General features: G+C 29.5%; 2 protein-coding genes and 1 long non-coding RNA gene across 5 annotated transcripts in view; 1 reads left to right on the top strand and 2 right to left on the bottom strand.

The window, feature by feature from the left end:
• The window catches only part of LOC141459705 (T-cell activation inhibitor, mitochondrial-like), a 39,187-nt gene extending 33,264 nt beyond the window's left edge, over window positions 1-5,923 (bottom strand). For both annotated transcript variants that reach the window (XM_074139068.1, XM_074139069.1), the window contains exons 1-4: window positions 5,724-5,923; window positions 5,417-5,555; window positions 4,842-4,968; window positions 4,494-4,752 (exon numbers count right to left, since the gene is read on the bottom strand). In XM_074139068.1, coding sequence (XP_073995169.1) covers window positions 4,494-4,752; window positions 4,842-4,968; window positions 5,417-5,555; window positions 5,724-5,761 — 563 coding nt within the window. In that variant the 5' untranslated portion in view covers window positions 5,762-5,923. The remainder of the gene's footprint in view (window positions 1-4,493; window positions 4,753-4,841; window positions 4,969-5,416; window positions 5,556-5,723) is intronic.
• Window positions 5,924-6,027: 104 nt separating this feature from the next.
• Window positions 6,028-9,208, top strand: LOC141459713 (uncharacterized). Of its 2 annotated transcripts, XR_012461597.1 has the most exons (4): window positions 6,028-6,184; window positions 6,259-6,312; window positions 8,641-8,720; window positions 8,876-9,208. It is a non-coding gene; the product is annotated as an uncharacterized lncRNA (long non-coding RNA). The 2 variants fall into 2 exon arrangements; XR_012461596.1 differs by lacking the exon at window positions 8,641-8,720 and having other exon boundaries at window positions 6,032-6,184.
• Window positions 9,081-12,303, bottom strand: EMC4 (ER membrane protein complex subunit 4). The gene is made up of 4 exons (XM_074139078.1): window positions 12,146-12,303; window positions 11,926-12,073; window positions 11,190-11,307; window positions 9,081-9,506 (listed from the first exon to the last, which is right to left on the bottom strand). Exons 1-4 carry the CDS (start codon window positions 12,211-12,213, stop codon window positions 9,310-9,312), a joined length of 531 nt encoding a protein of 176 aa, XP_073995179.1. The 5' UTR covers window positions 12,214-12,303; the 3' UTR covers window positions 9,081-9,309.
• Window positions 12,304-12,404: the final 101 nt, after the last annotated feature.

Genomic DNA, 12,404 nt, shown 5'->3' with positions numbered 1-12,404 from the left:
GATTGATCAGTATTAGTAATTGAAAGTAGTTAAGTAATAAACGGAGTAAACAAGTCTAGTTAATAAATGATGAAAATAATATAAAGGCAAATGACCTTGTTTAGTTAGGATCTTAGCTCTTTGTTTCACAAATAAAACTATTTATGCAATCGTTCGACTATGATGGTACATTAAACTATTTCAATGCAAATATCCTTCACGCGTAGTTAAATTTAGTTACAAAGAAATGTAACTTAATTAAGATTTCGATGTGTTTGTGGGCAATTTTTTTTTTTAAATAAATTTAAAATCTGAATCTTTTATTAAAGATTGGTTTAAGTAATCAATCTACTTTCTACAATATACAATGCTCGAAGTACTGACTTTAATTTACATCTTAAAATGTACGAATGTAAAAATTTACCAACATAAAGTTATACTTACCGAAAATATATACATTTATAAGTACTCATTCACCTTTACTGTTGTAAAGAATTCCCGCCGCTTTCTAGTTCAATTTTCGGAGGGGATATAAGGTTATACAAGTTTAGTAGCTTCATATTTCGAAATGCAGAAAATCTCCCGTTCTACTAGTTTAATCTCTGTGAAAATATGCGCAACAATTTTGGTACTCATCTACATCTTCATTTGTAGACACAATCCAACTTTCTAGCTCAAAATTTTTATGAAGGTGATGAAAGTTTAGTAGCTTTTCATTTCTTTCATATTTCGAATTGTTGTATCTCCCGTCCGTCCTACAGGTGTGATTCTCTGTGAAAATATGAACAATTATAGGTACTCATCAACCTCCTGCGTTTGTGCACAATTACCGCTTTCTAGCTCAATTTTTTTTTTTTTTTTTTGAAGGAGATATAAAGTGTTAAAGTTTTGGAACTTTTAATCCAGCTTTCTAGCTCTCAATTTTTGAAGGTGATGAAAGTTTAGTAGCTTTTTATTTCCTTCATATTTCGAATTGATAAATCTCCTGTTCTGTTAGTGTAATCTCTGAGAATATATAGACTATTATAGAACTAATTTACTTTTACTATTGCGCCAAATTGCAGCTTTCTAGCTGTATTTTTGAAACTTTGAATATAGTTTTGGAACTTCGAATTGTTAGATCTCTTGTCCGTTTGATATAAATGAGCGCGTTTGGATCTACTTTCACCTGAGAAATTCAATTTACCAAACATAAATCTCGCTCGAAGTTAACGCCTGAAAATCAATTACCAATTACGTATAGAGCAAATACGCGCATTGAGATCGACTTGTAAGTATTAAGTGAAAGAGTTAAAAGAAACAAATATATCACTAATTAAATAAATATTATTCGACCATCTCATAATTGTCATTATTATATTATATTATATCAATAAATGAATGTTTTCACTGCAAAAAGTTTTTATACATATAAATTTATTAGCAGATCGCAGGCTTATAATGAATTTCCAAATTGGCCCTCAAGATCATTTGGGCAGTAGACTACTCCTGCTTTAGACGATTGTCAATCCACTTCCTTATTCTAGAAGTGCCCTCAATACCATTCTCTAGAGAAAAGTTTCAAATTAATATTATAGAATAACTTGAGAACAATTAAAGAAAGTTTTAAACCTTTTACGAGAACTCCCCCTCCAAATTAATGAATTCAGTAAAATGTTATTTCCGGTAAGGAGATTTTTAATCGCTTGAACAACATTCAGGTCCCCTGATGGAACACAATCGAAAAGTAAAATTACGGATTCAACGGATCTCATAACGAAAATATAAGATCTAACTCGAAACCGAAAATTTAGCACGGACAGGATACTTTCTTTATTATCTTTCCTAAGAATGGGAAAGTAAAATTAATAATAAACTGATAATAGTAAACTTTAAGCCAAAATAAAATAAAAATTAAATAATTATTTATTTGGATTTAGGTATCACAGGGGATTGCTTGTCTCCAAAACCTCACCAATGTCTTAAAAATAATGTTTCCATGCAATTTTTTTTCTAACACTTTTACTTCTCTTCCCTCTAGAGTGCTTTATAACTTTCTCAATCGTAACGAGAATTAAATAAATTGACCGGAAATGTTAATAATTGGAAATTTATCTTGTTTTTAACTTTCGAATAACATGTCAGCAGATAAAGGCCTATCAATTTTTATTTGAAGATAGTCATGTAAACGTTTGTAAAGTAATAAATCTTTAATGAAGAAGTAAGGCTTCAATCATAATTAACGACAAAACTGGATTCGATCATAATTAAAGACAGAATTGGCTTCAATCATAATTAAAGTCAGTACCAGAAAGTTTAAAAAAAAAAGTTATTAAAAAAAGAAAGATAAATATACTACAATTATCATATTTGCGCTGATAAAAAACACTTAATTATTGAAATAGCACCAAAAAAAATTAATGATTAATAATTATTTGTACAAAGGTATATTAACTTATATTAAAATATGTAATTTAAATGGATAAATTGATTTATTTACTTTCACTTTACTTTTACACTTAAAATTTGTACTAAATAAACACTTGACTCGCAATAGTTTTACAGCCATTAAAAAGATACTGTAGAATCACAGCTCGCACAGAACATGATTATAAACAGGACTTCCTCAGAAAACAAAGAGGATAGCCAAACATAACTCTAAATGTCCAAGTTCAAACGAAACTCTATGGCCAATAAAATTTTATAGTAAGCTCGAAAAAAAATAAGTTTTTTAATATTGTAATTCCAATTTTAGTTAGATATCATTTCATACTCAAAAAATATTATTAAATACGACAAAACACTGAAGTGGGAGAGAGAGAGAGAGAGATCTCGATCGGACATACTCTAAAGTGCTTTTTTAATGAAATGTTGTACCTCTTAGATACACTTAATGAGGGTTAAATTTCGAGTTTAAAGAATATTCCTTTACCTAAAGTACAAATTTACTAAAACGATTTTACACTTAATATTTTCTTCGTTTTTCTCGTAAATTTCTCTGATTTTCTGCATAATTTTCCTAGAGATTTATAAATTTTAGATAAATAATGATTCTAGAAATAGAAATATTTTTTTTTGGGGGGGGGGGGGCAGTCCCTTCAAGGCATTTCTTGATATAATGTATCGTATGTATACACAAACTGTATGTTAATAAGAATTAAAAACGAGGTTTTGTGCTTGAAAACTATAAACAGTATTGATTGTAATGAAGATTTCTTGTTTCCAAATACAATTAAATAAAACTAAAAATTTTAGAAGTAATTATATCAACGAGAAACCGTGAGATCTCTATTACAAAAAAGAGATCACAAGAGAGACTGTTGGATTTTTCTTTTTCTTACAGAATTAGATAAATTCTATGATATTTTTAAACAGTGATACAGCAAGATGATATTAGTTATTTTTAACTATATAGTTAATGCATTAATAAATGGGTTAATAGTTACTATAGCTGATAAGCAAAATTTTTGTAGCAAATAAATATTATTGCTATTACTGAAATAGCACTGGATAATGATTATCATTTGAATTCTTGATATTTTGAACAGATAAAAAATTGTTCTATAATTGCTCAAAACAAAATAGTTCGACGAGTGTGATTAATTATTCATAAAATCAGAAAAAGAAATGACTCAGAAGTTGTAAATTATTATGAAGATCTTGTAATTGTTTGTCATTATTCAAAACAAAAATGCCAATAATAATCATTTATTTTTACAGTTGAATCTTTACGTTCCTATCAAACCAAGTAACTTTTCAGCTGTTTTAAACATTATGGTTTTTTAAATATTACTTACCATTTAATATGATAATTGTACATTATACACCTGTTTATAATTTTCAAGATTCTAACTTGCAAATTTTTACTGAAACGACTATTTCAGACGAAAGCCCTAACCCTTACCTTCTCCTAGAACTACCATAACTTCAACTTTTCAAAAAAATTCATTTAGTAAATGTTACCAACCTAAATAGTAACATATATACACATTTTCAAAAGTATATACGAATTTTAGATTTAGAATTCATCATTGGGTAGAGTTTTCGAGAAAGTAATTTTCTTCATACTCCAAATTTCAACATTAACAAAAACATTATCTATATTATACATAAGTCCTATACTATGAAAGTAAATGGTATCTTAAATGAAAGTTTAAATGCTACATCTTCCACACTGAAGTGCCTTTTATCAATTTCTTTTTTTTCTAGAAAAATGTTTAATACAAAAGTAACGCGATAAAAACGATCTAAAATGAATGATCCTTTTAGCAAAGTAGTGTTACTTGTTGAAGGATTTTGACCGCTTAGTTCCTGTAGCGGTAACTCAAAGGTTCAATGACAAAAAATTATTTCAGTTAATAAAGTTTTTAACTTTAGTTTTGTTTTAGTTATGCTAGATTTAGTTTAGAACTCTTCGAGTGTTGACCACTTTTGTAACGAACGAGGGAATATATCGGTGACAATGTGCACTCCGATTGGCTCTGGGCGAAAATCGAATCTAAAAATCGAAATTGTAAAATAAAAAATGTACTTACATCAAATTCTCACAACCCTTAGCCCTTCTGATTTCTTCTTTCATATCATAAGCCATAGCATCGCGTAAATCATTTTCAAAATTGTAGACTTTCCTTCGGAATATTTCATCAGGTCCAGTAAAACGAATTTTTTTCTTATCAACTTCAGGGGCGATCTGATCAACGTAGGTTGTTGGTAAATTACAAGTAGATAGAATGGAAACTACGGTATTTCTAATATCACGCTGCGCTAATTTTATATTTACAGGTTTCAAACTTCCTGTTAAAAAAAAAAAAGTATTTCTTTTATCGAATATTTCAAAATAAGCAACTATAATAATAATAAGGGTAAGAATAATAAAATAATACCTTTTCCTGATATATTTCCTTGGGGTCGTAAATAAAATTTTAGTGTGGCAGGACTGGGTGGTCTATTCTTTTGTTGTAGCGTTTGAATGTAGGAACTAAGCACCTGAAGAGAATTTTCATTTGTGGCCTAAAGTGAAAATTAAATATAATTGAAAATGTCAATATTAAGATCATTTTAAACAAATATTAAAAGTTTTAATTTAAAAAAAATCAAGCTAATTAATGTCTTAAACATCTAAAAGATAATCCTATCCTTTATTTATGATGAATAAATAATATCATACTTTGTTGAAATATTATATGTTCACCAAGAATTGGTTCTTCTCTTAAGAAATAAATTATGTAAAAAAAAAAAAAAAAGAAATAGTTCGCAAGTTTACAACCTGGAGCACTCACTCAATGCGTGTTCCATTAATAGGTGTTTGAGATAGCTTGCAACTAATAATAGCGTTTAGGAATATAAAAAATTCTTGAAAATAAATTTGTAGCAATTCAGTTAATATAAAAGCGAATAACACTTAGAAAACTATACAGAATATAATTTTTGGATTCAGTTAATACTATACTTGTCATACTCTTTCAATTGGAAATTTTCCAAACAGATCGGGATGAACTGAAAAATAAAAGGGCCTAAGAGCTGTAGCTACTTCTCCTGCTGTCATATGCCTACGTGATGTACAGTTCAATCCAAATGTACGCATTCGGCAAATGGCCCTGAACAAAGAAAAGGGTTTTTTGAAGAATGACTAAAAATGTTGACCTAAAGAAGAATAAACTCATTTTCTTCCAATTTTGGTTGAAAATAAGTTCAAACGATCAAAGAAAAAAAATATTTTTGCAATCGCCAGTCTAACTTGAAAAATGAAGCTATATAAAAAGTACCTTTGATGCATTTGACGCCGAAATAGTTTTGATGCCATGTTAATCGCGCACTCATTTAAACTACGAACCAAAATAACGAATTTGAACTGACACGACCTTCATCTCCTTCTCCTAGGTAGCCTTTGTTTACTCCCTTCAAATCACGTAAACACCGCGTGACGGCTGCCGTAATTAAGATAGTATCAAATTAAAAAAACATTCTGTGAAAAATTATAATTAACATACTTTTTAATATTTAAAATTAAATCATAAATTCGATTAAATAATAATTACTTTTTGTTTTAAAAAATATGGGTTCTTAGCAGCTGGTTCAATAGAAACGTTTTAATAGTTAGGCAGGGTTTCAAGAAAGCAGGTTTTGTATGGAATAAAATTTTTAAAAAAGTGATAAATCTATCCTAAATTAGAGTAATGTGCACCTAGTTAATACATTCGTAAGAGGCGTAATGCTAAAAGGACTTGTAAGTGGCCAGTAATTTTTAAGTAAATTATAAATGATAAATTTTGCATTATTTTCATTATGTTCATCTTATAGTTTGTCTTCGGAGTTGGAGTATACACTGGGATGTACATTGCTCAGAATTATGAGGTATGCAACCATTAATTAATGATTCAAAAAAGATTTGGTCGTTTCCATAACATTTCTTCTAAAGTTTATAAAAGTTTGATTTGAATAGATCTCTTTTTAGTTTATTTTTTCAAGATTTGAATTTATAAACAACAACCTCTTTTTTGCTTTCATTTATTTTGGAAACATCAGTGCAGGCTTTTTAAACTAGACAATGCCTGAGTCATTGTCCAATGTAATTGTGTTAAAGTCTGTGTCTTTAATAAAATTCTAAAAGAAGATACAATATATTTGCAATTTCTCTCCTATTTGAATGAAGATGGCTCTTAACTCATTGTACTTTGTGTCAAAAGAAATCGCCTTTAAAGACAATTACTTCTTTAAAACAAAAAACGAAAACATATAAATAAAAACAACGCGGTCTATTTACACCTATATGTGATGGACAGAAGAAAAAAAAAAACTATCTGTAGCACTGTATAGGATACCAAGTTCAGTCCACAAAGTATTCTTGGCGCCTCTGGTGATTCATTTGGCGTAGTGGGTTGTCAAGGATGATAGCAGAGGCAAAATAATGTACAGATGAATAAGAACAAGTAGAGAGAGCAGTTTGGAATTTCTGATATTTTGTATATTGCATTGTTTGTACTGGAGAAAAGTTAAACTCATTGCAGATAGTATTATGTAGTATTCATCAAATATCTGTCGAAGTGATTTAGGTATTTCTTTTCATGTCTCTAAACCCATCATTCCAGTCGCAAAGCCACATATTGAGTACTGTAATAAATCTCTAATTCGAGGATTCGATGAATATTTTGGAGTGTCGTCTTTTATACTACTTTTAGAGTAGTTTTCGTGAAATTAGAAAAATTCTGCTCAATTTGTAGTAAACAAGACCAATTTGTAGTTTAGTACTGCATCAGTGAATAGTATTACTAATGAGTTTTTTTTATATCAAAATAGTTTCGTTATAAATTTACTTTCAATTTGTTTGAATTAGTGTAACGTGTACCATTTTTCATGAAAAATTATGTTTCTATTGTTGAGAGTTAGATCGATAAATACTTTGAAGGAAGATAGATGGATAGGCCGACGCAATTTTTCAGTTGAAAACAAGATCCCGATAGTCATTCCTGAGACCTTGTATAAATAAGGACAAGAAAATTTCAGTGTTGCTTTGAGTAATTGCTAGATAATACTGGAACGCACATTCACTAAAAACTTTAGAAATAGTAATCATGAACAATTGAATACGTATGAGAAAAAAAAAAAAAAACAGTACTTTTATGCGATGCATGTGATTTATTAATCTTCAGTGGCCTGTAAGGTGTCCTTAAACGACCACTCGGTCTTATTTGAATACTTAACAAACTTTGCTGATAGTTTTTACTTGCTTCTGGTATGTGGGCTTGCTTCACCCATCAGTTCTGAACCTCATGACACTCTACATAGAAACACCAAATCTTGGGAAGTTTTGTAAAGTATCACTTTCATATCTAACAACTGTAATGGATGCACCAGAAAATAACAAATAAACACATGGGCTTAGAGTCACTATTCATCTTCTTTTTTTGTGACTGATTCATCCGAAAAGGAAGAGAAGTTATTGCTAAGCTCTGGGCTTACCTTGACTAATTGGCATCGTACAATGTTTTTAATTACATAGTTGAATTGCACTTAACTTGGAAATTTCATTTTGTACATGGCAATTAGCTGGTTAAAAGCTGTTGTGTACCAGTTGATACAAACTATAAAAATATAAAAGTGTTTTTACTCAGTAGAAAACTTGTCAAAATAATAAAAATTTCAGAATTTTTAATTCCGTACTAAGTTTCAATTCGAGAAATTCATTAAAATTCATCGTTTATAAATCGAAAAAACAGAAACCTCAGTTTTGAAACAAGTTAATTTTTTATTAAAAAGGCTCTTTCTTATTCTGAAAAACAATTTAGTTTGTCACCTGCCCCATAAGGTTTCCGTGAGCATCCCAGGCTAAAGCTAGGGTTATTTTAATTGTGAAGTTCTGACGGGAACTAAAATCTGATGAGTTGTTCTTAACTATCAAAGAAGTTACATAATGAGTTTTTACTAAGCCCTCGACCACCTCGTCAGTTGATGTTCAATACATCCACAGTCCACAATTCAGCTCTCATTTCAAAATGTTTAATTTAAATTGTGACTGAAATTGGTAATATTCTTTATTCCTTTTGCATTAATGAATCAGTCACCAAAAACTATGATCAATACTCTATTTTATACCATTATAGCTTTTTGTAACAAACAATTAGTTATTTAACATGAAATTAGTTACAGTGTACAATAATTAAAGCCCATCATTAAATTTTACAGATATGTCCGGTGACAGAACCGCAAAAGATTTGGTTACAATTTCAAGAATATGCAGACAAATTTAAGAAAAACTCCTAAAGGTCCTTATCCTAGTTTTCCTTTTTTACCCAGAGGTCATTCCTTTTTTTTAAAAAAATAAAAATATTTTTGTGATATCATTTAAAATGTACACATTTAGGCTTTAATATTTCCACATAATATTTTAATATTTTTCTTTTTAATTTTAAAAACACAGGTCAAAAAAGTTGAAGATCCAGCCACTCTATTCAACAAACTCTTGGCATTTGTAGATGAAAAAGCAAAAGAAGCTGGGAAGAAGTAGTGCTGCGGATTTGGTATCAGTGCATCATTACAGTATATTAAATATTACTCGTTAATTTATCTGTTTTTCTTATTTTACAATAAGTTTTGTTCCGTTTTTTTTAGTCGAAAGTAATGAATTAACTGTTTAACAAAGTGTATTTTAAATTTACAAAAATGTTTCGTTTTTACATGTTTAAATTTAGAAATATAGGATAAATTTCATTGTTCTTTACTTTTAAGTAATTAAAATAAAAAAAACAACTTCTTTCTTTTTTCTATTAAATATCCTTTTTTTTCTATTAAATAATAAATTGATGAAGTTAAAAAAAAAAAAAATCAAGTTACTTTTTCCCTTTCGATTTTTCATTAAGTCAAAGACATACCACCACCTGAAAATTCTAAAGCTACTTGTGGTTCTACAAAGGCCAACCAGTCGGAAGCGTGTGTAGGCAATAAGCCCATCGACTGACATTTATAAAGGGCCAAAACGATGTTCACTATATTTCCAAGAAAATAGACAAACTTTTGTCCTGCTGCATGGCTACCTTCGATCATTTTAAAGGCTGAAAAAAATAAATAAAAGCTTGAGAAATAGGATAAATTCTATATGTATTTAAGTAATTCAAAGTTTTAAGATGTTCTAGTAATAGGTTTAAAGGAGAATTTAGCACATGCAGAGATGTCTATGTTTCAGCAAAAGAAATATTCTATAGCTGAGTTGGTGGTTGTACTCTATCGAAGGTTTTATCTTCATAAATGATTTATAGAACGATTTTAAATTGACGTCATCTTCAGTTTATAGGTTGTCATAACTTTGTTAGTTTTGTGTACAGGATTTGGATTGTGTCCCTTTCAGTTCGACGGAAGAATTTCATCTCTTCCAGGGACCTGAATTTTTGTTCCAAGTTCACCAGAACAGAGACTATATATTAATTTGCATTGTGCATGTGAGTCTTGAAACATTGGTTATACTTTGGCACCTTTTCTTAGTACAATAAGTACTACCTCTAAATTCGTGTAAAATACGAGTAATACAGTGAAGGAGTTAGAGGTTGACTTCTACCTTTAAATGTTGAAAGTACAACTGTCTAAGGGTTCATACATCACTCTTAACTCTCAACATACGTAAGATTATATCTTTGTTTATGTTTTTAAAATAAAAAATTCAATATTGTGTGAAATATGTTGATTTTATCGATAAAAATAGAATGCATTTCATTACCCGGGTTATCCTTGCTAAAACGAGTTAATTAAAAGAAAAAAGAGGAAGAACTAAATATTGTACTACATGATATGAACAGAAGTAAAGTGGGACTTCAAGTAATTTCCCACTAAGGAGACCTAATAAAATTGCGAATCCCTGAATTTGCCGTAGGTGGGGAGTAAGAAGGTAGACAGACAACAAGTGGCCTTGCCTCCACTATACTTTCCTATTTAAGAAGCTTTCTTTTTGGAACATAGGAAGCAATATCCGCCGATGCTTTACTTTCATTTATTTCGATGTTTATCCTTACATCTTGAATGATATTACCTCTTAAGATATTTAGAGATCCTGTCACAGTTATCGTTTTTTTAATTTTTAATTTAAAATTTTTTCCCTAGAACCCATCCAATCTGCACAGTTTTTGTTTTAAGTTCATATTGAACCAGAGATTTTCCTCACTGTACCAAACACAATAGTATCATCCGCATGAAACGATTTCTACGATGGACCTCGATGTCTGATTGATATCAGACAAATTTGCTCGTCTTTCCTAATTTATTTTTATTGCTTTATCTACAGTGACAGTAAAATACAGTACTTCGTCTCATTCTGAGTGCTTGGTCATTCGTCATAGATTTATCATTATTTACAATTCTCGGAAAAATTTCGGGTATAGTTGATTTAATTTGTTAAATTATACGTGTTTTCTCTATTTCTGACGGGTTTTGCATTTTTATTAATTGCAGGTTGATTCATCAGTTTCGTGTTGAAAACTTGACTTTCACAAATAATGTTTCTGACACTACACTTAGGTAATGGGAACTTTCATTCGTGACTATAGTTCCGTGATAGAGGCGACAAGCTTTCCTCTAAAAATTGACTTATACAACACTGTTCACGATTAACAATAAGAACTTCTAAAGTAATATTAGACCGTGTGGATTACAGATACAGAATGTTATGTGATAATTTCATAGTAGATTTTACAAATACATGAACAAATAAAACTAAAACCATGTTTAATTATGATAATGTTACTTACTATTTTGCATTGTAAAAAGAGCTTTCACAGGTCTGATTACTAACATGCATACCATCATAATAGGAAATATGGAAATCGAATTGCCGGACATGTACATAATGAAAAGGTTCATTGGTACCTAAAAAACAAAGTAGGCATTAAAGTAATTATGGAAAAATATATTTTATAAGAGATAAACTCCAATTGGTAGTAAACTGTACTCTCGCGCGGAGATACTAAGTTCGAGTTCTGCTGCTACTTTAGATTTTTATTTCTTAAAAGACTTTTTAAAGTTCAATTACCGATTATTGGCTGGATTTTCTGTAACGTATGCACATTTTTGAGTGCGGTGAACAAAGCTTCGAGTCCAGTTTCTCAGATATAGATACTTCTTAAATTAAATTTAAAAAAATATGTGTACACACATATATACCAACTTTTCTGATATAATTTTACCCCGTTTTCACAAAAATACAGAAATTTAAATTAAATTGATGAGCTTGTCTAATTTGTAGGAATTGCTTCAGTAAAAGTCTTAAAATTCTTGAAAAAACTCTGAAGCACTAATAGACTAAAAAACCATTTGAACTTATCTCGTAGAAAAAACATCAGAATAACTTTATAAGTTTCATTTCGAAATTAGTTTATATTTACTACATTAATTTAAATAAAATATTAGGACACTTAAACACATAATAGAAATGACACGTTTTATGTCGTATGCGTATTCCTTCTTCATTATAAGTTATGCACTCACTTGTTTTAAAGGTCCTAAAGCGAGATCCCATGATTTTTTTATTATTAAATGATTAGAATCAGATTCTTTAGAAGATTCCGTATGAACTTGACTTACTGAAGGATTAAAACCTGGCGGTGAGGCTAGATCAGTTCTTTCCTGTTTATTTCTAAAAAATTAAATAATTTATATAAAAACCACGGATTTCAGACAAATATCCATTACAAATTATATTTTTTACCTTGTATTTAGATCTAGACTCCACTTGAATTTCTTATTGTTAGTTCGAGATACTGCTGCAACAGACATGTCAATACAGTAAATAAATAACCAATAACCAAACAAATAAGGTTCAATCAACTGATTATACTGTCAATGTTTGCAAATGAATGATAAAGATAGCCTTACTTCAAAATTTTGAGAAAATTTCCATTTATTGTTAAATATTTTGTTACAAATATTAACATTGATTATTAGTAAAGTTAACTGAAAATTCGTTT

Source organism: Rhodnius prolixus, unplaced genomic scaffold (genome assembly GCF_049639745.1).
Source record: "Rhodnius prolixus isolate KJV_2025 unplaced genomic scaffold, Rpr scaffold_17, whole genome shotgun sequence".
NCBI classification, from domain to species: Eukaryota; Metazoa; Arthropoda; class Insecta; order Hemiptera; family Reduviidae; genus Rhodnius; species Rhodnius prolixus.
The sequence above is the reverse complement of the archived record's forward strand: the minus strand, read 5'-3'. Positions and strand labels throughout refer to the sequence as shown.